General features: G+C 43.2%; 1 protein-coding gene across 1 annotated transcript in view; it reads left to right on the forward strand.

The window, feature by feature from the left end:
- Window positions 1-17075, forward strand: part of HAO1 (hydroxyacid oxidase 1) — a 67063-nt gene extending 49988 nt beyond the window's left edge. Inside the window, exons 6-9 of the mRNA XM_024110439.3 lie at window positions 2538-2629; window positions 7768-7926; window positions 8145-8214; window positions 12103-17075. Of these exons, the coding sequence (XP_023966207.1) occupies window positions 2538-2629; window positions 7768-7926; window positions 8145-8214; window positions 12103-12173 (392 nt within the window). The 3' untranslated portion in view covers window positions 12174-17075. The remainder of the gene's footprint in view (window positions 1-2537; window positions 2630-7767; window positions 7927-8144; window positions 8215-12102) is intronic.
- Window positions 17076-25671: the final 8596 nt, after the last annotated feature.

The following is a 25671-nucleotide window of genomic DNA, read 5'->3' on the forward strand; positions in this document are numbered from 1 at the left end:
CTCATTGTAGTAACTCCTGATTAAGTAAGTAATTGAATCAAGCATGGAGATGATGTGGCTAGCCCAAGGTCTCATGGCAAGCCAGTCACAGAACCAGGAATTAGCATTCAGTACTTCCCTATTCCGAGTGCTGTCCCGGGTGCTCTAAATCACACTGCCTTCCCGAGAGATCTCCACCACCTGCAAACAAATCAGTGATGTATATGGGACCCTTCATCTCAGCTCTCTTCACATACTGCTCTGCAGACTGGACAGCCAAAAGTGGGCTTTGTGACAAAGTTCCTCCTCTATCTTGGTGGATCCTGCGCTTATTGGTGGATTTTCTTGCCTCAGAGATTCACCATGTGGGTTGGGGAACAGCCCAGAGACCTTCCCCTCTGGAAGAACCCACAGTCCAGGTCAATTGGGAGGTTTGGGGGGAACCCGGGCCCGCCCTCTACTCCGGGTTCCAGCCCAGGGCCCTGTGGACTGCAGCTGTCTATAGTGCCTCCTGTAACAGCTGCATGACAGCTACAACTCCCTGGGCTACTTCCCCATGGCCTCCTCCAAACACCTTCCTTATTCTCACCACAGGACCTTCCTCCTGGTGTCTAATAATGCTTGTGCTCCTCAGTCCTCCAGCAGCACACCCTCACCCTCACCCTCTCACTCTCAGCTCCTTGCGCCTCTTGCTCCCAGCTCCTCACACTCGCACCACAAACTGAAGTGAGCTCCTTTTTAAAACCCAGGTGCCCTGATTAGCCTGCCTTAATTGATTCTAGCAGCTTCTTCTTAATTGGCTCCAGATGTCCTAATTAGCCTGCCTGCCTTAACTGGTTCTAGTAGGTTCCTGATTACTCTAGTGCATCCCCTGCTCTGGTCACTCAGGGAACAGAAAACTACTCATCCAGTGACCAGTATATTTGCCCTCTACCAGACTCCTGTACCCCACTGGTCTGGGTCTGTCACAGCTTTGAGTTATTAACTATTGCAGTGGCACTTAGGAACGCCATTCATGGGGCAGAATCCCGTTGTGGTAGGTGCTGCACACCCACCCTGAGGGTTGTTTTCTGTGGAAATCAAGTTTGTATTGCTTTGTGCATATCCTGTACAGTACACCATGTATTATTGCAACACAGTTCTGCCTAATGTCAGAGATTCTCACAGCTCATTTACATGCATAAGGGAAGGGTCATTGTCCCGTGCACTTGGAGTCAGGATAGTTGGCTTCAGTTCCTGACTCAGCCCCTGTCTTGGTGTATGGATAAGTTGTTTGATCGCTCATGCGGTGAACCCATCTATAAAATGTGAACAGTAATGTTTCATACGTCACGAGGATGCTGCGGGACGTAATTAGCATGTGGAAAGGACTTTGAGATCCCATTAAAAGGTTTTTTAGTTTGTGTATGTGCATGAATGCTTAGATACTATGTTAGTGGGCACCATGTAAGTACTATAAATAGTTTTACATGTTTACCTACTTTAATATGTCAAACTCAGTATGAGTCTATCTATAGTACTTATAATGGCCCTCAGTGCCATAGGAGCTGAGTCTTTACTATATTTATGCTCACAATAGCCCTGTGGGGTAGGGAAGTGCTATTATCCCCATTGTACAGATAGGGGGAGCGAGGCACAAAGAAGCGTTAGGTAAAATGGTCAGAAGTATTTATGTGACTTAGACACCTAAGTGCCTGTGTCACTTAGGTACTAAGTCCTATTGACTTCTGATGAGACTTAGGCTCCTAAATCCCATTTTCAAAAATGACTTAGGCACTTCGAAGGCTTAGTCATTTAGGGTCATATTTTCAAAAACGCCAGAGTGACTTGACCAAGGTCACTCAGTCTGAGCCAAAACAAAGACTGGAATTCTAAGTCTTAGACTAGGGCCCTAACCATTACACCATCCTCCCTCTGTCTAAGTTCTAGAAGACCCTCATTTTCCATTTTAACTGATATTCCCAAATCAATAAAATCCATTTTCCCTAATCGTATAAGCATTCATATGTTGGCATTAATTTAGGGTGAATCTGAAATCTGCTATGACAGGAAACGGGAACAAATGGATGTATTCTACCCATGGCACGTACAGCTCTGAGTTACACGCTGCATGTGTAGAAGTGAGAATGGGACTTTTTTCGTTTCTTTCCGAAGCTTCTGTAATCAATCAAAAGCCAACTGAACATAGTGAAGTGATTACACACTGTAATGACATTAATAATTTCAGACTACAGTAAAACACACAGCAGCAGGATTGTCTTAAGGATGATGAACTGCAGATCAGTGTGATGAAAGTACATGCCAGCCACCAGAAGAGATGTATAACTGCCTACTCAGAGCTACTTATCTCCTCCAATGTTCCGGGTGATACAAATGCTAACTTGAATTCTGGTCAGGCCACAATTTATGGACACAACTGTCCGCAGGCTGGTGCCAGGCCCAGCTATTAGAAGCCAGAGCCCTGGGTAGATTCTCATTAACAGAACGACGCTGTCATTGCTACATGGACAGTCCTAATTAACTGCAATGTCTGAAGGGCCGACTTTTGTTTCTTGCAGCTGATGATGCTAGAGAAGCTGTGAAGCACGGTCTAAATGGAATCCTGGTGTCCAACCATGGTGCGCGCCAACTGGATGGTGTGCCAGCAACTGTGAGTATTGGTGAAACCACTTAGGAATGGCACTTGAGAATCTATTTAGTAACTTTAATTGCATCTACAGCTGCTTGCTAACTTGTTCTCTTTCTCCCTCTGTCCCCCCACCCCACTCCTGCCCTGCCCCTTTTAAGTTGCACATGTGGTTACTGGAGAGGCAACATGTAAACGTGTGCTATATTTTTTAAGCTCTCCAATGGGCTGTTTCTTTCAAGGCCCCTTAGAATTTCACAACGTGCATGTAGGCACTCGTAGCCTCTTACTGGTGTGTCTGAGGGCAGCCTGTGGATTTCTTTCTTCTAAGAAATCAAACCAAAAGCCACAGAAGGATTAACATGTGGGCTGTTGCCGCTGGGAACCTGGGCAGCCTGCCCTGGCTGCAGGGCTCAGGAAAGCAAGCCAAAGGAGTGGTTTCAGGTTAGCTCATTTAAGAGCCCAATAAAAGGAGAAAAGTAGTCCTTGATGCTTGGCATGCCATGGATAATTCAAAACTTTAACTGCACTAGGAGGCGCAAGTGGGTACGTGTCTTCTGACACGTTGAAACAATGTCTTACCTCATGCTACCTGGTGGCAATACAACCCAATGCAATGTGGAATAAATAATGTAGCAGGAGGCCAGAGGTCACATCTAAAGAATTTGTTGACTGGATTAGCCAGGGTGAGAAGCCAACTATAGCTGAATTAACTCCGATATCTCCATTTTACTGTAAGCAGAAAGTCTGCATTTGTTTGGGGGTTGAGCCTTAGTGAACTCCTTCCCACGCCCATCTGTCTCTGTTCCCTCTGATGTCCATGAGCCCCCAGGCTTTGGTGATCTTCCACTTCCACTAAGAATGATAGGGCCCAGCAACTTCTGTACTGTTACCTTCTCCTAACCATACCAGTTAAGCATACCTGGAATTCTGGGGATTTTATGCTAATTAGGCAATATTATAACGTGCATATTTGAATATGCATTTCCTCATTTGAATAAACCTTCCTACTATCAAATCTATCAAAGGTCTCCTGCTCACCACACCTAGCTTTCCTCTCCCTGGAGTTTCTCTACCATTTCCCCCTTCCTTTCTAGTTTCCCCCATTCACCCTGTCTCTGGCTCCTTGCTGCTTGAGATTCCTGAACTCCTGAGAGACTGCGTGACAAGCAGGAGATTCGGATGGAAGCTCAGGTGGGTGGGAGAGGTTGCCCAAAATCAAGAGTCTTACAGGAAACCAGGAGTCTTAATAGAACTGGATGAAAACGTGAAAAAGAATTTGCAAAAAAAATTCAAAGTTGTTGTACAGGATTGGATCAATACAACAAAACTTGCTCCTGCTCTCCTCCCCCCCCCCGCTGCCAAATGTGCGGAATATTATTTCAAAGTTTTCTGAATTTTAAAAATTTAGAAATTCTTAGTATTTGTTTCCATTTTCCTCCCTACCCCTCTTTTTTACCACCTAGTGCAATAAACTGAATCATGTTTAGACTTGTCCCCCCGCTTTTCCTTTTGATGTGCTAAAACTTTTCAAAACCTACCGAAAAGCTACGAGGCAGCAAAAGGAGAAATGAAAATGCCAAAGTCTGACACTTTGACTTTTCACTACTTCTCCAGCTTTGGAAACCTTGCAGAGTTGTTGAGGCCGGGTCTACCCTATCACTTACTTCGGTGCAATTTACGTTGCTCAGGGGTGTGAATAAGCCACCCCTTTGAGTGACGTAGTTATGCCTACCTAAGCCCTGGTATGGACAGTGCTATGTCAGTGAGAGAGCTTCTTCTCCTGACATAGCTCCCGCCTCTCGCAGAGGTGTATTTATTATACCAATGGGAGAGCTCTCTCCTGTCGGCATAGAGCGTCTTCACCAGACACGCTACAACGGTGCAGCTGCATTGGAGCAGCTGCGCTGATGTAGCGCTTCTAGTGTAGACTAGCCCTTCGTGTTTCATTTTTCCTTTTGCTGCTCTGTAACTTTGTAACTTTGAAAAGATAGTGAGTAGAGTAGAAAAGAAAAGACGTTTACCTGGGGTGAATAACCATACAACCAGTAATCAGCCATGCTTTTGCATTCAGTGGCAGAGAAGAGTAATTGGGGAAATTGTTGCTTTTGCTGAAAAACTGGAAAGCTTGATAAAAATGTTTTCACAGTAGCTCTCAGTTCTGAAGCACACGCTGTTTTTCACTGAAAAACATTATGAATGAAAAATTTCCAGGATTTGTGTTAGAACATCCCTTCCTTCCCTTAGAACCCTTTGATCTCTTCCTTCCTTCCTCTCTGGGGGGCCTGCCAATTCCCACCATTAACCCTGCTCCCCAGATCCTGCTGGTGTTACACAAATGACCTTTTTCTAGTTTTTCAGAAGAAACCTTATCTTAGCTTTCTATTCTAGCTATGATCACACGTATTTCCTAAATGTTACACAAAGCAAGGAGCCAGCCTCTGATTGGCCCTAGCTTGCCATGTGTCTCAGGCAGACTAAGGACTACAGATGATTGCGGGGTGGGAGGAGGAGGATGGGGGAAGGCAGCTGTGCAGTGATACTCATCCTGGGAGAATGTGGATATGTCAGCTAGCAACTTGGCTCAGTTTTTACATGTAAGGTAGGGGTCAAAATTCTACTCTTGGGTCTTTCAGTTCTCAGATGTTCTCTGAATACTAGTATGGTTCTCCCATTACGTCACTAGGAGACTTACTCCTATAGGGAGACAAGAACATGCATTGCAATAAGTCACATGAACAGAATTTAGTACTTGTTCCTTCCAGCTAACTTCTGTAATTAGATCAGAGTCAACAACAGGAAAGTGTTTGTACGAACGTTTGTTTGCATTCAAAATGAAATTTAACTGTGATCATGACTTTTTAATATTTGCTTTCTGCAAACATTCACTCGGTCTGGCGTTACCACCTTGAATGTTTGCAGAAAGCAAATGTCAGATGCTATACGTGATTTGTAAAATTCCAAATCTACATGGCGTCAGGCAGCATTTAAGACCCTCAACTGGGGAACTAACCAATACCATGTGACTTGTGATTACTAACCAATGCTGCACGGATTCTGAAGTTTAAATGTAAAAGGGGATTTGCAGTGAACTATCACTAAAATCTTCAAGAGTGCCTCATAGACTTTTAAGTCAAAGTCTGATTTTCAAAAGTGACCTAGATCAAGATTTTAAACATGTCCAGTGATTTTTTGTAGCCTCAATTTTCAGGTACCCAATTTAAGACACCAAAAAAAGGCCTGATTTTCAGAGGGCAAGTGCTCAGCCGTTTCTGAAAATGAGGTCTCTTTTTAGGTGGCTGAAGCTGAGCACCCACAAAATGAGGCACATCTGAAAATCTGCTTGCTCACTTCTGAAAATGGGACTCCTAAGTCATTTGGGCAGTTCTGAAAATTTTACACTGTATGTGAGAGCTATTCTGAAATGAACCATTCATGAATAAATTAACAAATGATTTTGAATAATAAGGAAATTCAAGAATGTTGACGTCTAATCACATTTTGCCAACTGAAATAGAGGAAAAATTGAACTGAAAAATGTACTTGTTAGAAATTATTTGCTTGTAATGTTAGCTTGAAGGAGAAGAAACCGTTAAGTTATGTATTTTGAATATTCTGGTCTGTTCACTGGATTTCATATTGCAACAGTGGGGTATATTTTATAATACATTTTTCATAATATATATTTATACCAGATCATAAAATGTTTCTATTTCTGCATCATAATCACATGTTTTAATTTGATGGGTTTTTGAAATCTGAGTTGAACCCAAACTGGTTAATATTTCCTAATGCCTAATTACACATTGGGGAAATTGATGCAAACCATAATTAAAACATTTTACTTTAGTAATTACAGCCCTTGTATGGTGGTGCAGTTTGCTTGGATGTAGAAAGAGGGTGTTATTTTGATTCTTTAAAAGGGAAATTAATTACATCCCTGTTTGAAAAGGGATGAATTTGGAGCCCAGCTTGCCTTCCTAGAGCATGATGTTGTCAGCCTCCTTAGCATTTTGCTTCTAATCTAATGTCTCTCCTGCTTTGCTGACATAGTAAAAAGTTAGGCATGACAGGAAGAGTGATCCTGTAGTTACGGTAGTAGTCTGGGACTCGAGGCATCTTGTGTGATCATGGGCAAAATACTTAATCTGGCTCTGCCTCGGTTCCCTGTTTGTAAAATAGGAATAATCCCCCTTTCTTTTTTCCATCCTTTCCCGTGGCTAGTTCGATAGTAGGTTGAGTTGGCTGGAAAGTGAATGATTCTCTCTCTCTCCTCCACCCCCACACAAAAAAAAATTAGACAAAACCATTTTAAAAAATTGTATTATTTCAGGTTTTAGTTGAAATACTGAAAATGTTTTGGTTGTCAGTGAATGCCGACATTTTCCTTCCAAAATTGAAAATCAATCACAAAAATATGCTCACTGAAAAAGCCATTTTCACTGGAAAAAATGCTTTGATGGAAAATTTTCTACCAACTTTAATAGTAAATTCTTCAGGGCAAGGGCTGTCTCTTGCTATGTGTATGTACAGAGCCTGGCACAATGGGCTCCCAATCTCTGATGGGCCATAACACACACAAATGATATCATGCACAGGAAACTTGCGTATGTAGCCATTGTGATTGTGCATGTAAAACAGGATCTTTATGCATGTCTACTAGCACAATTAGAGAGACAAGGTGGGGAAGATAATATCTTTTATTGGACCATCTTCTGTTGGTGAGAAAGACAAGCTTTCAAACTTGCACAGAGCTCTTCTTCAGGTCTGGTGTATCAGGTTCATTGTGACTGGTCACTGGACTTGGTACATCCCATACTGCACTGTGCTAAGAGAAAAATGAGTTTAATTTGGTTCTAGGTTTCATGAAAGGTGCATATGCAACCCTAACAAGGACCTTGCTTTTATATGTCACGAGAAAGACAGCATCTCCAACAAAGTGTCCCCTAGCACTGCACTGGATCAGTACTAACCTCTTCTTACTAGTATGATTAGTCACATCCATATTTGTACACACAACTGCATTATTTGTGCACATTCATTAGGCACACAATTCATGCTTATCTTCATTAAAGACTGGTTCCTACATGTGGCAGTTGGCTTAAAAATTCAGTAGTGTCACAAGTGACTGAATTGCTACTGTCCTGTTCTTGCTTTCCTAGATTGATGTCTTGCCGGAAATTGTTGAGGCTGTGGAAGGGAAGGTAGAGGTGTTCCTGGATGGCGGAGTGAGAAAAGGCACGGATGTTCTCAAGGCATTAGCTCTTGGTGCCACAGCAGTGTTCATTGGAAGACCTATCATCTGGGGGTTGGTTTATCAGGTAATTCATCAAAGGCTGCAGTCCAAATTTTGACTATTAGACTAGCCTTTTAGACATGCACTAACATTCAGAAAATATGACCAGGGACTGTTATGGGTGCAAACTCAAGCCTGTGAAATTTATGAAATGCCAGAATTAAGATTGTCCATAAAACCTTAATTCAGCCCCCTGGTGCATATATACGTTGTAGTACAATATATTGTCTTCCAATCTATTAGGGTGAAGAAGGGGCAAAAGAAGTTCTCCAGATGCTGAAGGAAGAATTCCAGCTAGCAATGGCACTTTCTGGTGAGACACCAGCTTCCTTTCCATAGTCACAGTCCTTCCCTGTATGCTGCAATTGAAAGTATTATTTGCAGCCCAGCTAGACCAACCTGTGCTAGATTTAATCTAGCGAGTGAGGCTAAAATAGCTCTGAAGATGTAGCAGCGCAGTCTTCAGTGCAGGCTGTACAAGCCCGCTTGGGTACCCAGTCAGGGAGGTAACCTGTGCTGGGAATCCGTGGCACCCTGTCTTCACGGCTGTTTTTAGCGGCACTAGCTAGATTAAAGCTAGCATGGATATGCTGCGCTCACCCTCCTGACTGCAGCATAGACCCAGCCGCTGTCTCACATTGGTATAACACCTTTCATCTCAAAGGATCCCCAGCTGTGGACGAAATCCGTCCCTTTGTTTCCACGTGAGAGACAGTGGAGGGAAACGATACGCAGACTCTGTTGTTCTCAGTGCTGTAACATGGCAGGTATTCTGTACCTGGCCCAGTTCGGGCATCATGGGCCCCAGGAAGTGGACAGCACCTGCTGGTTTGGGGGCATGGTCAGACCCATGGCTATTCTCTGCATGTGCAGCAGTTAAAGATTCACAGTGCCTCTTTTTAAAGCCCCTCTGGCTGCCCTAAGTCATTCTGGTCTCAGCAAGCAGAATTGCTCTGGGACAGTCAGTACTCTTTCTGCCTCCTTCGCCACCCATATGCATGGCTGTGCTGAGATTGCCCTTATGGAAAAGTCTTATAGGATTGAAAAAAACCCCAAGGTTATAGAAACTGAACAGGGTTCTACAGAAATGGCTCTTCGATTGAGAATGATCTTTCTAAAGGTTCCTCAAGCCATCCTCCATAAGAAAGGAAAGGTAGGAAGTTTGGCAAGAGATCACTCTGGCTTAACCTGGAGATCTTCAATGATCCAAAACTCAAAAAAAGAGTCCTAGAAAAAGTGGAAACTAGGTCGAATTACAGAGGATGAATATTAACAAACAACACAAGCGTGTAGGGACAAAATTATAAAGGCCAACGCACAAACCAAGATGAAATTAGCTAGAGACATAAGGGGTAACAAGAAAACATTCTACAAATACATTAGAATCTAGACAACAGGGGAAGGCAATAACAGAAAATTTGGAAATGGCAGAAGTGGTAAGTGACTTCTTTGTTTCAGTTTTCACCGAAAAGGTTAGTAGTGATTGGGCATCTAACACAGGGAATATCAGTGAAAATGAGGTAGGATCTGAAGCTGAAATAGGGAAAGAACAACTTAGTTAGATGTCTTCAACTCGGCAGGGCCTGATGAAATACATCCTAGAATACTCAAGGAGCTGACTCAGGAGATATCTGAGCCATTAGCAATTATTTTCGAAAACTTGTGGAAGACGGGAGAGATTCCAGAGGACTGGAAGAGGGCTAATATAGTGTCCATCTATAAAAAGGGGAATAAGTACAACCCAGGGAATTACAGACCAGTCAGCTTAACTTCAGCATCCGGTAAGATAATGGAGCAAATAATCAAGCAATGAATTTGCAAACACCTAGAAGATAATAAGGTGATAAGTAACCATCAGCATGGATTTGTCAAGAACAAATCCCATTAAACCAACTTAATAGCTTTCTACCTGATCCGGCAGGTAGTGAAGACGTACCCTTTGAAAGGGTAACAAACCTTGTGGATAGGGGGTAAGCAGTAATTGTGATATATCTTGACTTTAGTAAGGCTTTTTTGATATTGTCTCGCATGACCTTCTCATAAACAAACTAGGGAAATACAGCCTAGGTGGAAGTACCATAAGGTGGGTGCATAACTGGTTGGAAAACTGTTCCCAGAGAGTAGTCATCACTGGTTCACAGTCAAGCTAGAAGGGCATATCGAGTGGGGTCCCACAGGTATCAATCCTAGGACCAGTTCTGTTCAATATCTTCATAATTGATTTAGATAATGGCATAGAGTACACACTTATAAAGATTGCGGATGATACCAAGCTGGGAGGGGTTGCAAGTGCTTTTGAGGATAGGCTTAACATTCAAAATGATCTGGACAAACTAGAGAAATGGTCTGAAGTAAACAGGGGGAAATTCAATGAGGACAAATGCGAAGTATGCCACTTTGGAAGGAACAATCAATTGGGACCACATACAAAATGGGAAATGACTGCCTAGGAAGGAGCACTGTGGAAAGGGATCTGGGGGTCATGGTGGATCACAAACTACATATGAGTGAACAGTGTAACACTGTTGCAAAAAAAGCAAACATCATTCTGGGATGTACTAGCAGGAGTGTTGCAAGCAAGACACGAGAAGTAATTCTTCCGCTCTACTCCATGTTGATTAGGCTTCAGCTGGAGTATTATGTCCAGTTCTGGGCACCACATTTCAGGAAAGATGAGGACAAATTGGAAAAAGTCCAGAGATGAGCATCAAAAATGACTAAAGGTCTAGAAAACATGACCTCTGAGGGAAAATTGAAAAAAATGGGTTTGTTTAGTCTGGAAAGTGAAGACTGAGTGGGGACACGATAACAATTTTCAAGTAGGTTGAAAGGTTGGTACATGGAGGAGGGAGAAAAATTGTTCTTGTTAACCTTTGAGGCTAGCACGAGAAGCAATGGGCTTAAATTGAAGGAAGGACGGTTTAGGTTGGACATTCGGAAAAACTTCCTAACTGTCAGGGTGGTTAAGCACTGGAATAAATTGCCTACGGCGGTTGTGGAATCTCCATCATTGGAGGTTTTTAAGAGGAGGTTAGACAAACACCTGTCAAGAATGGTCTAGTTATTATGTAGTCCTGCCTTGAGTGCAGGGGACTGGACAAGCTGACCTATTGAGGTCCCTTCCAGTCCTACACTTCTATGATTCTATAACACAGATACATTTTCTATTAATTGATATAAAATGGTTAAAAACCATAGAGAATGTTTAATTTCTCTAAGACATTTTTATAAGAGGAATGGGGACGATTACGTCCTATGGTATTACTTACCTGCCCCCCCCTCCACCCAGCTCCTTCTAGGATGGAAGATACAATTTAACACTACACAACAGTTGGGGATAGGATGGGAAGCAGCATCCCATATCCTATTGGAACAGCAAGGGGAGACTGAAGTAGAATGAATATTGGAAGTGGGAATTTGGCCAGAATATTGGGGTTCATGCCTCTGTACTTGCAAAAAGCACCAAGTGATCTCTAATGCTTCTAGTGCTAGTGAGGAGTAGAGCCATCTGACAGTCGCCAGGTTCAGTTTGCAGGAGCCATCAGCAAATGTGGGTCTCTCCCCCCCCCCCACCCGCAGTGATGGGCTTGAGCTGCAACATTTGGATCCTGATCTACATTTTGAAATCCCTCCCTCCTCCTAGTGCAGAGGGGGTTAGTGTGGGGGACCAGTTTGGCCCAGTATCGAGATAGGGGACCCTGATGAAACTCAGAGCTGGCTCCCAGTTCTGTGGTGGTTAGTTCCAGGGCTTTGGTTTGGGCTGATGCATTTTCACCCCAAGTTTCAGGTTCAAAGGGGAACTTGGCAGAAAATGCTACATCTCCCAAATTTTCTGCTTGAAACCATATGCAGGGCCCCCCTTCTTCAGGACACGCTCTCCTCCCAGTAGGCCCCTGCTCTGTTCCTTTGTAGATGCTTTCTTTGGGGGCTCCTTCTGGCCTGGAGGCTCCTCCAACTCGAGCATGATCAGCGGGGAGAAGGTTGGACCCTTTTCCTACTCTACATCTTCAGGGGTGGCCGACAGCTTTGTTCTCCCAAATTCCTCCTTCAAGTGGACTGTGAAAGCAAGCTCACTACTTGCCAGGGCCGCCCGGGGGAGGTGGGGGTCAAGGGTCATCTTTCACTGGAAGACCAGTTCCTGAATAATGCTGATTATTCTTCTAAGTATATTCACATTATACGTATGTAATTTCTCTCCCAGGATGCCGGAGCGTGAAAGAGATTGACACGACATTGGTACGAAGAACTTCCTCTGCTGTGTCCAAGATTTAGCACAAAAAAGGTGTTGCTCTGGACAAAACCACCCTCTTCACTGTGGCCAGATTGTTCTGTTTGGGCCCCGTCATGAAACCCTTACTTAGGAGAGTAGCCCGATTGGTTTATAGGGGGCTACTTCTGAAAGAAGTACATGGGCCAGGTTTTCCTGAGTGCTCAGTAGCCCACACTAGCCCCTTAAAAGGAGCAGAGCACTTGTGAAAATCTGGCCCCTGGTGCGAATAAGGATGGCAAGAGTGGGCCCTAATTCTCTCCTGGTGCACACAATTGTAGTTGTTGTCCAGCTAACCAGAAACTGCTAACTTTTCAATATGTGTACAGATGCGAAGAACTTTTCTCAGATGTTAACATGCATGTCTGGAAGTAGCTTAGCTGTTAAAATGAAACTATAAACAGAAATGTTTTGATAGCAAACAACTACCAAAATATCAAAGTTTAAAGGATACCTCTTGTTCACTGTTTATAGAAGCTACACTTCAGATTGTCCAGATTAAATATTCCTTTCGTATCAACATGGCATTGTTTCCCCTAGCAACTACATGACTGTGTAAACAGCGTAGGCTGGGAGCTGTGTAAGTATCTTGGCGGCTTTTGAGATGCAAGGGATTGTACAGCCAATCCGGAGTTTGAAGGTTCACAGTCTTAACTGACACAAATCTCTTTGCACTTAAATTATAATAATATAAGAATACCGACCATAAGCCAGATCCTCAGCTGGTAGAAATCCATGTAGTCCGAGTGACTTGAACACCAGCTGGAGTTCTGCTATATTTTTACCTTAAAAAAATTAACATTGGTTTAGATGATTTCTTGGACAAATTTCACTTCCCTGAAGTATAAATACGAAATAATAGTAATGATGCAGTAAGTGCTGAGTATGATGTCAGCCACACATCTTTAATTAATTAATGGAGATATCCCATCTCCTAGAACTGGAAGGGACCTTGAAAGGTCATCGAGTCCAGCCCCCTGCCTTCACTAGCAGGACCAAGTACTGATTTTGCCTCAGATCCCTAAGTGGCCCCCTCAAGGATTGAACTCACAACCCTGGGTTTAGCAGGCCAATGCTCAAACCACTGATCTATCCCTCCTTTCACACGAGGAGGGTGTCTATCCATTATTCTACAGATGGGGAAACTGACATGCAGAAAGGTAATATGTAAACTGCTAAGAAAGTAAGTAAAATTGAATGTGTCTCTCTTATTTCCATTGTATGAAGAAGGCCTGGACATGCGTTTTTGGTTTTTTGGCTTGATATTTAATTTAGGAATATTAGCGCTGACAAGTATTCATTTTGCTGGAGGTCCTCAAGGTTGTGTACTGGGAATTTTTACACCTCAGAGAAAGCAGGAGGAGAGTGCTTAGATAATATGCCAGTGCTCCAGCCTAGCAGTCATAAATTGGCTGATATTTCATATAGGCGTATAAATGGCACTCTGCAACCGTTGGGACAAATCACGTTCCATTGACCCTAGTCCCGTTAAGCTCAATGTGGCTCCTTGCGCGAGTAAGGAGAGCAGGATTTGACTTATCAAGGACTTCATTGAAGTAAATGAAAATACTCCTGTTGACTTTAATGGCCTTTGGATTGGGTCCCCAAGAGGCTAATTCTTCCAACCCTTGCTTACATAAGTAGTCCTTTTTCAAATGACTAGTCCCATTGTTCACGTGAGGGCCATAGCTATTTATGGACAAGTGCAGAGTCCTGTACTTAGGACGGAAGATTCCCATGCACCGCCACAGACTAGGGACCAAGTGGGTAGGCAGCAGTTCTGCAGAAAAGGACCTAGGGGTTACAGTGGACGAGAAGCTGGATATAAGTCAACAGTGTGCCCTTGTTGCCAAGAAGGCTAACAGCATTTTGGGCTGTATAAATAGGAGCATTGCCAGCAGATCGAGGGATGTGATCATTCCCCTCTATTCGGCATTGGTGAGGCCTGATCTGGAGTAGTGTGTTCAGTTTTGGGCCCCACACTACAAGAAGGATGTGGAAAAATTGGAAAGAGTCCAGCGGGGGGCAACAAAAATTATTAGGGGGCTGGAGCAAATGACTTATGAGGAGAGGCTGAGGGCACTGGGATTATTTAGTCTGCAGAAGAGAAGAATGAGGGGGGATTTGATAGCTGCTTTCAACTACCTGAAAGGGGGTTCCAAAGAGGATGGATCTAGACTGTTCTCAGTGGTAGCAGATAACAGAACAAGGAGTAATGGTCTCTAGTTGCAGTTGGGGAGGTTTAGGCTGGATATTAGGAAAAACTTTTTCACTAGGAGGGTGGTGAAGCAGTGGAATGGGTTTCCTAGGAAGGTGGTGGAATCTCCATCCTTAGAGGTTTTTAAGGTCAGGCTTGACAAAGCCCTCGCTGGGATGATTTAGTTGGGGATTGGTCCTGCTTTGAGTAGGGAGTTGGACTAGATGACCTCCTGAGGTCCCTTCCAACCCTGATATTCTATGATTCTATGGCTTGATCTTCCAAAGCTTTACTTACGTGTGTATTTCAATCAAATAAGAACTACTTGTGTACTTGAAGGATTGATAGCCCTTAGATCTAACACCGTCTGAGGCAGGGCCATAAGTATTATTGACACTATTTGGTATGAGGAAACTAAGACAAGGAACTTGGTCCTGTATGCCTTGAGCAAACTAGACTTCTCAGGAGACGGGAATGGAAATCTTGCCTGGGTACAAAATATGGGAATGGGCACAGCAGTGTTAAGTGATCTCCCCCAATCCATATAGGCAGTCAAGTTAAGAATCTAGTAGTCTCTTTCGGCCTAAAACCAAGACTGCTCTTGATATCTCACCTCTCAAGTGAACACGAAATACCAGGACTAGAGTTTTCTAAAGTGATCGCTGTTGGCCTAACTCCACTCCCTTTGAAGTCAATGGTACTGTCAGTTGGAGCGAAGGTAAATCAGTGCAGAATGCTTTGGAAAAGCCTGCCCTAGAAATCTAGTGATACGTTTTTTTTTTTTTTTAAACAGGAGGTAGGGCTCTATCCCATTGTTCTGCATTCATTGAAGTCCTGGGGCATTTTGCCATTGATATAAATGGGTGTAGGCTCAGACCCATAGCCATTTATCTCCCATCAATCACATAGGAATGATGCATCTTCATCCCCCCGATCCTCCTTCCCCAACTTCCCTTATGCACTATTTGAAATACCCCGGATTGAGCTTCACTCATTGGGTCATTTTTTTGCCGAAAGCTTGAGTTTGCAAAAAGTTTTAGAATAAAATGATGGAATATTACAGCATGAACGTAAGTTGGGACTTGAACTCAAAGGGTGGGGGAAGGGAGGAAACAAAAGGCCACACGCTACCCTTCAGTTGTAAAATTCTTACTCGTATTTACTGCCGAGTGTATTATGTTGCATGACGGTTGCACAGCAACAAAATAAAGTTTATCTGTTGAAGGAAATATGAGTGTTTCTCAGAGCATAAGGAAGCATAATTTCGACTGTTTACTGCACTTATCATATGTGTTGCAATGTGGACTGTGTCAGATGTCAATTACAGAGCAATTTCAGAAAGACTGTTTATTTTAGATAATATAAATGTTACTCAAAAGATAGGGGCATAGTATCTTATGTTTACATGTTTAAGATCTATTTCTAAAGTTTAGAAGATGCAGTTTCCTGTCCTTAACCCAACTTAATTTGAGGAAGGTCCCGTAGTGTTGTGGCCCAGAGTAAATTTTGATGGTGAGGAAATAGACTTTATTCGTTGGGTTTAATTAACCATTTCTAGGTTACTGCTCCGATGGGATAATGAACTTGCTCTGCTTATCTCCTAACTGACTGACTCTCCAAGTTCAAAGCTGATAAGCCCTCTTCATAAAGAGTGATTTCAGAGCCAAATGTTAAAAGGCTGCAGGATGAAGTTAATGCATTTGCCTTAAATCTTTCAGTTTTTTAAAAACTTTCATGGTGAAGTGGAATTTCCCTGGATCTTGTGACAGACTAACAACGTTGTTTGTGAAAATTAATGTGAAAAGACAGGTGTTTTGTATCTGATTTTTGATTATGGGGTGGGAAAGCAGGGGTTGGCTCAATAGATCACAGAGGAGCACGCAGATTTATAAAAACCCACACAAATCCCCCCAAGACTTGTCCAACCAAAATAAAAACAACTTACATTGCATACCCAATTTCCCCCCTGGGGCTAGGATGAGTGAGAACGAGCCACATGTGACAGATGTTAGTGTGAGAGAATGTACCCCTGTATTCACAACTTACACACTATTGTAATAATCTTTGTACAAAGTATGCCATGTATGTATGTATGTATCATTTGAAAATTTGTCGTTTACTGATCAGTATCATCCTGATAAAATGTGTGGTATCGTATGTTAAGATTAGATTTCCCTGTATGATGATGATAACATATGCTCCAAACCACAGCCCTAACCAAGCAGGAGTTGGCAGACAGGTCTGTCTCAAACAAAGATATGTGTGCTCTGCTTGATTTACATTTAAGCAGTAAACAGAGTCATCAAGCAGGAAAGGAAACCCGGTGAGGAAAAAGCAGCAGGGAACATCCTTCCCCATAGACTTTTTGTCTCCTGGTACCCAAGAGGGGTATGGAAACTATAAAAAGGAGGGACAAACACCCCAAGGCACCCATCTCTCTCCCTCTGCCCCATATTATTCTCTACATCTGAAGCAATAAAGGAAGACTTCATTGGATTCTGGGAGAAGAGGTCCTGATCTATAGGGTTTGGTCAGTAAGACTGCTGAACACATATGGTGAGAAATTTTGCTTAAATCTGATACAGTTTAAGTTAGGCACTAATAGCATTTTAACTTTATTTCCTTCTAACCATTTCTGATTTTCATGCCTCGTTTCTTGTACTCCCTTAAAAATCTTTTTCTTTGTAGTTAATAAACTTGCCTTATCTAATCCAGTGTGTTTGAATTGAAGTGTTTGGGAAACTTCATTTGGGTGGCAAGTGTTGTGCATATTATTTCTATTAAAGAAATAATGGACTTAATAGAAACTTGTATTGCCCTAGAGAGGACTGAGCAGTATAGGACATACATTTCTTGGGGAAAATTTAAGACTGGGAGTGTCTTGGGTCCCCTTCAGTATTACCAAGCTAGTAAGAGTCAAGGTGTGGCTGGCTGGCTGCAGAACATACAGAGGCATAGCTAGGAGTAACTTGCATGCTGGAGGCTGATTGTGAGCAGTCCGGGCTGGAAGTGACTGCAGCAAAGCATTGTCCAGGGCACCCCAGGTCAGAGGGCTGGGGTGACACAGCTACTTATTGGTCAGGTTTGTCCTCTGGTATGTCACAATTATTCATGTAACTTATTGCATGATGATGAAGATGGGATAGGACGCTGTATAGAATAGACGGTGTCTTAGGCTGATAAGTTCAATTGTTCAAGTAGGGAAAACAGAGGTCATTGGCAATGTTGCCCCTTAACCAAAAAGCACAGAGGAGGATGTCAATGTGCACCCTTGCCTCTAGGGTGCCCCTTCACACCTGGGCATGCAGCACTGCATGGGACTTCGCCTCTTGCGCACACCACCAGTGGCCAGTTCTTTGGCCAACAATAGCTTTTCTCCGTCTGCATCTTCTCCCCCCCGGGTGTTCCATGGGCCTTCTCGTCAAGTCACATAAAAGTCTAAGCTCTTCCTGGGATAGCATGAACAAGTCCAAATAAAGATTCAAATGAGTCTTTAAGTTAATAGCCCTTCTACTCCTCTTGGGCTTCAGTACAGTTCCCTTGTTGTATCCTATCGGTTAAGCCCTAGTCTAGAACCTTCTCCCCCCAGGACCCGTCTCTTCTTCAGTCCCTCCCTCAACATCTTATACAGCCTAGCCTTGGCCAGGAGGCAATTAGATAATCACCTCCCATGTGTGAAGCATAATTAATTAGGTTATTTCCCTTGCTTTACAGGTAACGGGGATTAAGTCCATCACAAAAGGTGATAACCATCAATCGAAGGCACAGGAGTTGTAGCAAAGCAAGAAGCATACTGGGTATTTCACCCTCCAAATTGTATTATGTGGACAAGGAGGTAAAGGAAAAGTGAGGAATTAGGGGGTTCCAAAATCTTGACAACTTTTCTGAAGAATTCAAATAACTAGTCTGAGCCTTTGAGATGATGGATTGGGCCAGTCGATGTTAGGAGACCCTAGCGATTGTTGGTACTATCTGAACCAAACAGTGTGACTTACAGGGGTGGTTCTGCAAACAAAATACATTTGCCTTTGTTCCAACGATAACTTTTTCCAAAATGTGCCTTGACAAGTCTACTGCCCTCACAATCATGTATCATTGAGCGGGATTTTTCAGGTTTTGTGTACTTGGAGTTTTCATGTGGATTTATTACTTGTGGAAGGTCTTGGCTTGATGGCCTCAGGGACTGAAATCCTTATTTCATCTAGAACCTGATCCAAAGCCCAGTCAAATCAACAGATTTTCAATTTACTTCAACGGACTTGGGATCAGGCCAGATCAGGAACAGCATAGACGGAAGGCACATGAGCTTCTTCATACCACCAATGTGCCTCAACCCAACCCTGGAGAGTATTTGATTTGTCCCCTTCAGTCCATTCCAAATGCAGCCCCTAAATGCATCTTCCCGGCATGACCATCTGATCATGTCACTCCCTTCTTTTATTGGCTCCACCTCTGTTATTGCATCACATTAGAGCTTCTTGTCAGTGCCTTCAAACTCTGCCTGTTCCTCCTTCACATTGCCCCCCATCCACCAGCACTCCTGATTTGACTGCTCATTTTTTGGCTTCTTATGTCATCATCTGCCGCCTTCCAACTGATCTCTACGTGGTATAACTTCACCACCGTCTACCGGTATGTCCCTAGACTGAACTCCTTGAAGGTAAATCATAATAGTAATCTGACAATCAGGAGCTGAAAGGGTGTTACAGGGACAGAGGTGAAACCACCCTCGGGAAGTAGGCGCTGTGTTTTTTGGCTTCCCGAATGGTTTTCAGCCCAAAATCAAATCCTAAGAGCATGGGGAAAGCTGCCTTCTGAAGTCGTGAACCTCACTGTAAGGCTCTGTCTTATAAAACTACTTTTGATGTGGACATTCGGCTCCAACCCACACTGAAGACCATTATAAGTAACCACTGCCTTACAGGACACAGAGAAGTTGGTGTCCTTGAACACTCCTAGAAAGTAGGTTTAAAGTTATTGGGCCAGACCCTCAGCTGGTATAAACTGGTATCACTCCAAATAGACTTTGTCAATCTACACCAATTTACAGCAGCTGGGCTCTGGCTGCTATATTGCAAGATGTCACTGCTTTCAAATTCTATCACAGTGGATTGAGCAAAATTGTTTTGAAAGCAAGTTTGCCAATCCCGATTTAGATTCTAATGAAATGGCACTGTAATTATTTCATGATGCATACATGCTCCATTTTGTTTTCATTTTGTTATGCTTCTGTTTATCTTATCTCCTGCCAAACAGAGGGAGAATACCACATGTGTTACACAAAGAATTTCTCAGTGTAGCAAAACTTTTCCTCCAGATGCAAACTGGCTTGGTGTCACAGTTTAGCATCTTCATTTTCACAGGCATTGCGTTTTATAGATTTCAAGAGACAATGCTTAAACGGTTAATATAAACAGCAAGTGGTCAATTGTGCTTGCAGAAACACAGCATTTGCACGTAGATACCGGTACCTGTGGACAGACAAGACTAGTACTTCACAATCTGCCATTTAGGTGGTCACGAATTCACTTTGCAAGCATAGATTCCAGCTTGCTTGGGCAAGGTGAGTGCATTCATAACATTATATTAATTACTATATTAGTAGCATCTACATGCCCTACTGTGCTAGGCACTTACAGAAACCTAATAAGATGCTGTCTCTATCCTCAAGAGTTTATTATCTAAATAGACAAGACAAATAGTTGGGGAAAGGATCTATTATTATCCCCATTTTACAGATTGGGGATGGAGGCAAAGGGAGATTAAGCGCCAGCTTTTTAAAGTTTTTGGCCACCTAACTTCCATTGATTTCAATGGGAGTCAGGCACCTAAATACCCTTAAAAATCTGTCCCTAAATGACTTGCCCGAGATCTCTCAGAACCCAGATCCCCCACATTCCCAATTGCAGAACCCAAATCCCCCACATTCCCAATCTGATGCATTACTGACGAGTCCTTGCTCTCTAATGCACAACTTTGTGGATGTGCATTTGGGGTGACCGCAAGATGCCACAAAGCTCCATCAACCATTCTGAGGGCACGCAAGCAAACCAACAGCTACAAATCAGAGCTGGGCTGGTGCCAGAGCCATTTATCCCTCTACTCTTCCTCATGGATGCCAGCAGTTCTGGTGCAGACAGATCTGAAATGCTACTGGTTTGTGCTTTGCCAAACAAAAATATGATTGCTGTGGTTTTGCAACCCTGTGGGGCCGTTTCTATTTTAAATGGACTGAAGCAGGAATAATTGATCCAAACTCCTTATCCTTCTCAAACGTCTTTGAAGGTTTGGCTAATGTGGCAACTGCACAGCTCCCAGGAGTCCTTGCTTGGCCAGTTCTGATCTGGGTTTTCAACACCTCTCCTGGGGAACTGGAGGCCTAGTCCATATTTCCATCTGTGGAGCTGGCAGCCCTGCAAAGCGGTTTTGGGGTGGGGAGGGGATCAGAAGAATTGTTTGATTTGGGGAAGAGCAGAATAGATTTGGAAGAGAATTGCTGGGGGATGTAAAATTGCCTTATTGATTGTGAGGGAGGGGGAAATTAATTGATTTGTTTGTTGGATTTGGGGTGAAGAGAATTAACTTATTGGACTGATCTGATTTAGTGGTCTGAGATCAGCTTTAAATTTAAACAGAGATGCCTGGAACTTTAGGTTCCTATCCAAGCTGCATGGATTCATGCTTTCAAGTGATATGAACTCTGTGTATGCAGTGGCGGGACTTTTCAATGGGATCTTAAGTGAGGCCTCATTTGCATTGACTCTACGGCCAACTATTTTATAAAGAAGACCTGCACATATGCGTGTAGTTACGTGCCTACATTTTCATTCATATGGACCATAACCGTGAGCACAAATTGCAGACCCTCCCGCAGTGACAGCCCAACTCCTTGCCTTACTTGGAGACATGTCTCTTGCAAAAGGTTGACAGGTTGAAAACTATGGAACTGAATTTGTAATGTGCCTGATTTGGGTTTTATAAAGCCCACACCCCATCTTGATGTTCCCCATCTAAAGTAAACAGCTGGCATTTGAGCTTTCAGAAGAGCATTCGTGCAATAGAACCGTCCCCACAGGGGCGTAGAACATTCTTTAACAACAGTTTTCAAACTGAGGGCCCGTCTTGGAAACCCTCATTCACTTGACAAGGGAGTGCAGAAGCAGGCTATAAAGACACAAATCCGTGCAGAAAATTTCAATTTTTAACTTTCCTTGTTTAAAATAAAATAGCAATAACAGTTCCAGCAGTGTTATCATGCTAACTATGGGCTGAGCATGGGGTGGGAGAGAGGGGTGTTTGGGGAGAAGGGGGAGGATGGTTGGAGGAGGTGAGGGTTTGGTGGGAGGGGTGTTTGATAGGGAGGAGAAGCTGGACATTTGGAAGGAGGGTGTTAATATTTGGGGAGAGGGAGGCATTTAAAGCTTCATTTGTGGTGGGAGTGTAGCAGGGGATTTATCCTGCTAGGGGGCACTCAGCACTGAAGGTCTGTGCCCATTGCCTTGCCCAGACTTTGCTGACAGTTACTCCACTGCTCTTCATGCCTGTTTTGTCCTCTCTGGCCTTGTCTATCCTAGGAATTTCCCACTACAGCACTCTACCATTGCAAACCCTGAATCCGCTCCTCCGCTGGTAGCAATGGTGACAGTGCGCGTACCTGCAAGATGCTGCTGGTGCTTTAGCCAGAGTCTTGTGCAGGCCTGCTTAAAACTGCAGTGGCGGCTTGAAGCATCTTCTGCCCCAGGCTACCTCTGGTGGAGCTGCAATGGTGGAGAACCTTAGGAAAATATCCCTCATGTGGACACAGCCCAAGATGTGACAACCAACAGGTTTGCAAGGTTTGGTGATGGATGCAAAATGTATTTACTAAGTGGAACACTGAAAAGCCACCAGATGGTTAAAATTTTCTGTTTCCAATTGCCTGGGCTACACTGGAATTAACGACCCAGCGGGGAAAGGCAGTTAGCAGTCCCCTGAGTCATTCGGTCCCACTGTACCATACAATCACAGTCCAGGGAATCTAGTCCCGCCCCTGTGCTGAGGTGGGACCAGGTAAACATAGCCCATCTCTGACAGGTATTAGCCTAACCTGTTCTTAAAACCTCCAATGATGGGGATTCCACAACCTCCCTTGGAAGCCTGTTCCAGTGCTTAACTATCCCTACAGTCACAACGTTTTTCCTGATGTCTAACCTAAATCTCCCATGCTGCAGATTAAGCACATTACTTTTTGTCCTACCTTCAGTAGCCGTAGAGAACAATTGTTTGCCATCCTCTGGATAGCCCTGAACATATCTGAAGACTGTTATCGTGTCCCCCTTCAGTTTTCTTTTCTCACAACTAAACATGCCCAGTTTGTTTAGCCTTTCCTCACAAGCCAGGTTTTCTAAACCTATGATCATTTTTGTTGCGCTCCTCTGGACTCTCTCCAATTTGTCCACAGCTTTCCTAAAGTGTGGCGCCTGTAATTGGACAAAGTACTCCAGCTGAGGCCTCACCAATGCCTGGTAGAGAGCGACAATTACCTCCTTTGTCTTATATACAACACTCCAGTTAATATACCGCAAAACAATATTCGCCCTTTTTCACAACTGCATCATTGTTTACTCATATTCCATTTGTGATTCACTATCACCCGCAGATACTTTTCAGCAATACTACCACCTAGCCAGTTATTCCCCATTTTGTCGTTGTGCCTTTGATTTTTTTTCTTCCTAAGTGCAGCACTTTCCACTCATCTCTATTGAATTTCATCTTGTTGATTTCAGACCAGTTTGCCAATTTTGTTAAGGTCCTTCTGAATTCTAATCCTGTCCTCCAAAGTGCTTGCAACCCCTCCCAGCTTGCTGTCATCGGCAAATTTTAGTAGCATTCTCTCCACTCCATTAACATGTCATTAATGAAAATATTAAATAGTACTTGATCCATGACTAACCCCTGCAGGACCCAACTAGATACACCACCCCAGTTTGACAGCAAATTATTGATAACTACTCTTTGAGTATGGTCTTTCAACCAGTTTTGTACCCACCTTACAATAATTCCATCTAGACCACATTTCCCTAGTTTGCTTATGATAATATCATGTGAGATTGTGGCAGGCTCCTTACTAAAATCAATATATATCATGTCTACAGCTTCCCCCTATCCATTAGGCAAGTAACCTTGTCAAAAATGAAATTACCTTGGCTTCATATGATTTGTTCTTGGTAAATCCATGTTGACTATTTCTGATAACTCTTTATTATCCTTTGTGTGCTGACACATTCATCGTTTAATAGTTTGTTCCGGTATCTTTTCAAGTATCGAAGTTAAGTGGATTGTACTGTAATTCTCTGGGTCCTGTTCGTTCTCCTTGTTAAAGATGTGTACTATGTTTGCCCATCTCCTGTCTTCACCCATTCTCCAGGAGTTCTCAAAGATAATTGCTAATGATTCAGAGATGGTTTCAGGTAGTTCCTAAGTATCTTAGGGTGAATTTCATCAAGCCCTGCCAACTTGAATACACACAACTTATCTAAACAGTTTAACTTGTTCTTTCCCTTTCTTTCCCTCCATGTTAATATTAATTGTGTTAAGTATCTGGTCACTATTAACCTTTTTAATGAAGACCGAATTAAAATAGGTATTGCACATCTCGGCCATCTTGATGTCTTCTATTTTTAGCTTTCCTTCCCCTCTAAGTAGAGGACCTACACTCTCTTTGGTTTTTCTCTTGCTCCTAATGTACTTATAGAACTTATTCTTATTGAACTTCTGTTACTCCAAGTTATTGTCCACTGATGTGATCAAAATCCCTGATTCACCTAGAGCGAGCAAACATTTTGGATATAGTTCCAGGCATCCAAATCCGTCACTGCATATCATAGTTGTGATCTTCAGAGCTACAGTTTCAGCCCGGTCGTAGAGAAAGGGAAGTAAAGGGACTTAACTACTGCCTCCCACTAATAACAAAAGCTGCATTCTGGCTGAATCCTCACATGTTGCATTGAGTATTTTACCCCAGAGTATTTTTATTGTCATTAATAGTGACGTACTAGTAATCAATATAGGAAGAGCCATGCACTGGGAAAATGCACAGCTACATTCATTGCTTTGACTGGCCAGCAAAGCAGAGTGATTACTGAAATGTTTCAAATTTTGGCCATTTAATGAAAGCTTTCTGAGAAAAATGTTTGCTCTGTCTCAAAGGGCTGTAATGATATGGGTGACTGGGCTGTATTCTCAGCTGGTGTAATCTGGTGCAGCTCCATTGGTTACGTTAGCAAATATGACTCTTAATGCACCCAGGGACCAGGCTTCTTCATCACCACTCGCTCTCACTCTGTCATTCTCTCTCTCTCCCTTCCTCACATGCCCTCTCTTTCACTGTGTGTGCATAAAAGAGAGAGAGAGAAAGAGGGAGGAAGGGTGAGACACTGGTGGCTGGAAAAGCGGCATCAAGCAGTCCTTGTCCCTCCACCCCCTCTTCTGCACTGGTGACAATGATAATGGCCCACAGCCTGGAGCAGTATCAGAAGTGGTCAGGGGATCCCTGGAGGTATTAATAAGTAAGACACTCCTCTACCTATTAACTCTGTATAAACTTGAATGAATGATTCGGGATTTGGTTAGAACAATTCTAAGGAGGTAATCCCTACCTAGACCACAGAGGGCAAACAAGGGATGGGAGATGCTACATTTCAGGATCCAAATTTCAAGGCATGCTTAAAGAAGTCTTATTAAAAGTGTTTTCCAATGCATGTGGCTTCCTGTGACAGCACCTAAGTGGTTAAGAAAACAGCATTACAGATTAAAGCTGTTTTTCTTTTCCGCACAAGAAATCATTCAAGTGTCTGGTGTTTGACTCAGAAAGGAGACCTGCAGCAGTCATGTCCATTGAAATAAACCAACCAAGATTTGAGCTGTCAGCATTTCTGTCCGTTACGTCAAGGCATCCCAACGCATAGCAAAGTAATATTTTTTCCCCTGTAAATCCCAGGGTAAATATTAGGCAGACAGCATTTCTGCTTTGCACATTAAAAACCCGACCGAATTTGAAAAGCCTGCAAGTGCACTTTGGGGATTTCGGAAAGTGTCGTTTGGCGATGAGCTAAGACCAGAAGCTGCCATTTTGCAGACAGGGCAGGCGGGAAAAGCGTTTGGCCTCATTCATGACTTCACAACTATGGCAAATATCAGCTGATGAATATTTATGTTATCCCTGGCAAAAAAACCTGAAAGGCAAACGGGGCGTATGTATGTGGGGAGCTAAAGTTCGGAAAAAGATAGTCTGAACGCTGTGGGATTTCTTTAGCAATGCTTTCCAT

The sequence above is a fragment of the Chrysemys picta genome, chromosome 3 (genome assembly GCF_011386835.1).
Source record: "Chrysemys picta bellii isolate R12L10 chromosome 3, ASM1138683v2, whole genome shotgun sequence".
Taxonomy (NCBI): domain Eukaryota; kingdom Metazoa; phylum Chordata; order Testudines; family Emydidae; genus Chrysemys; species Chrysemys picta.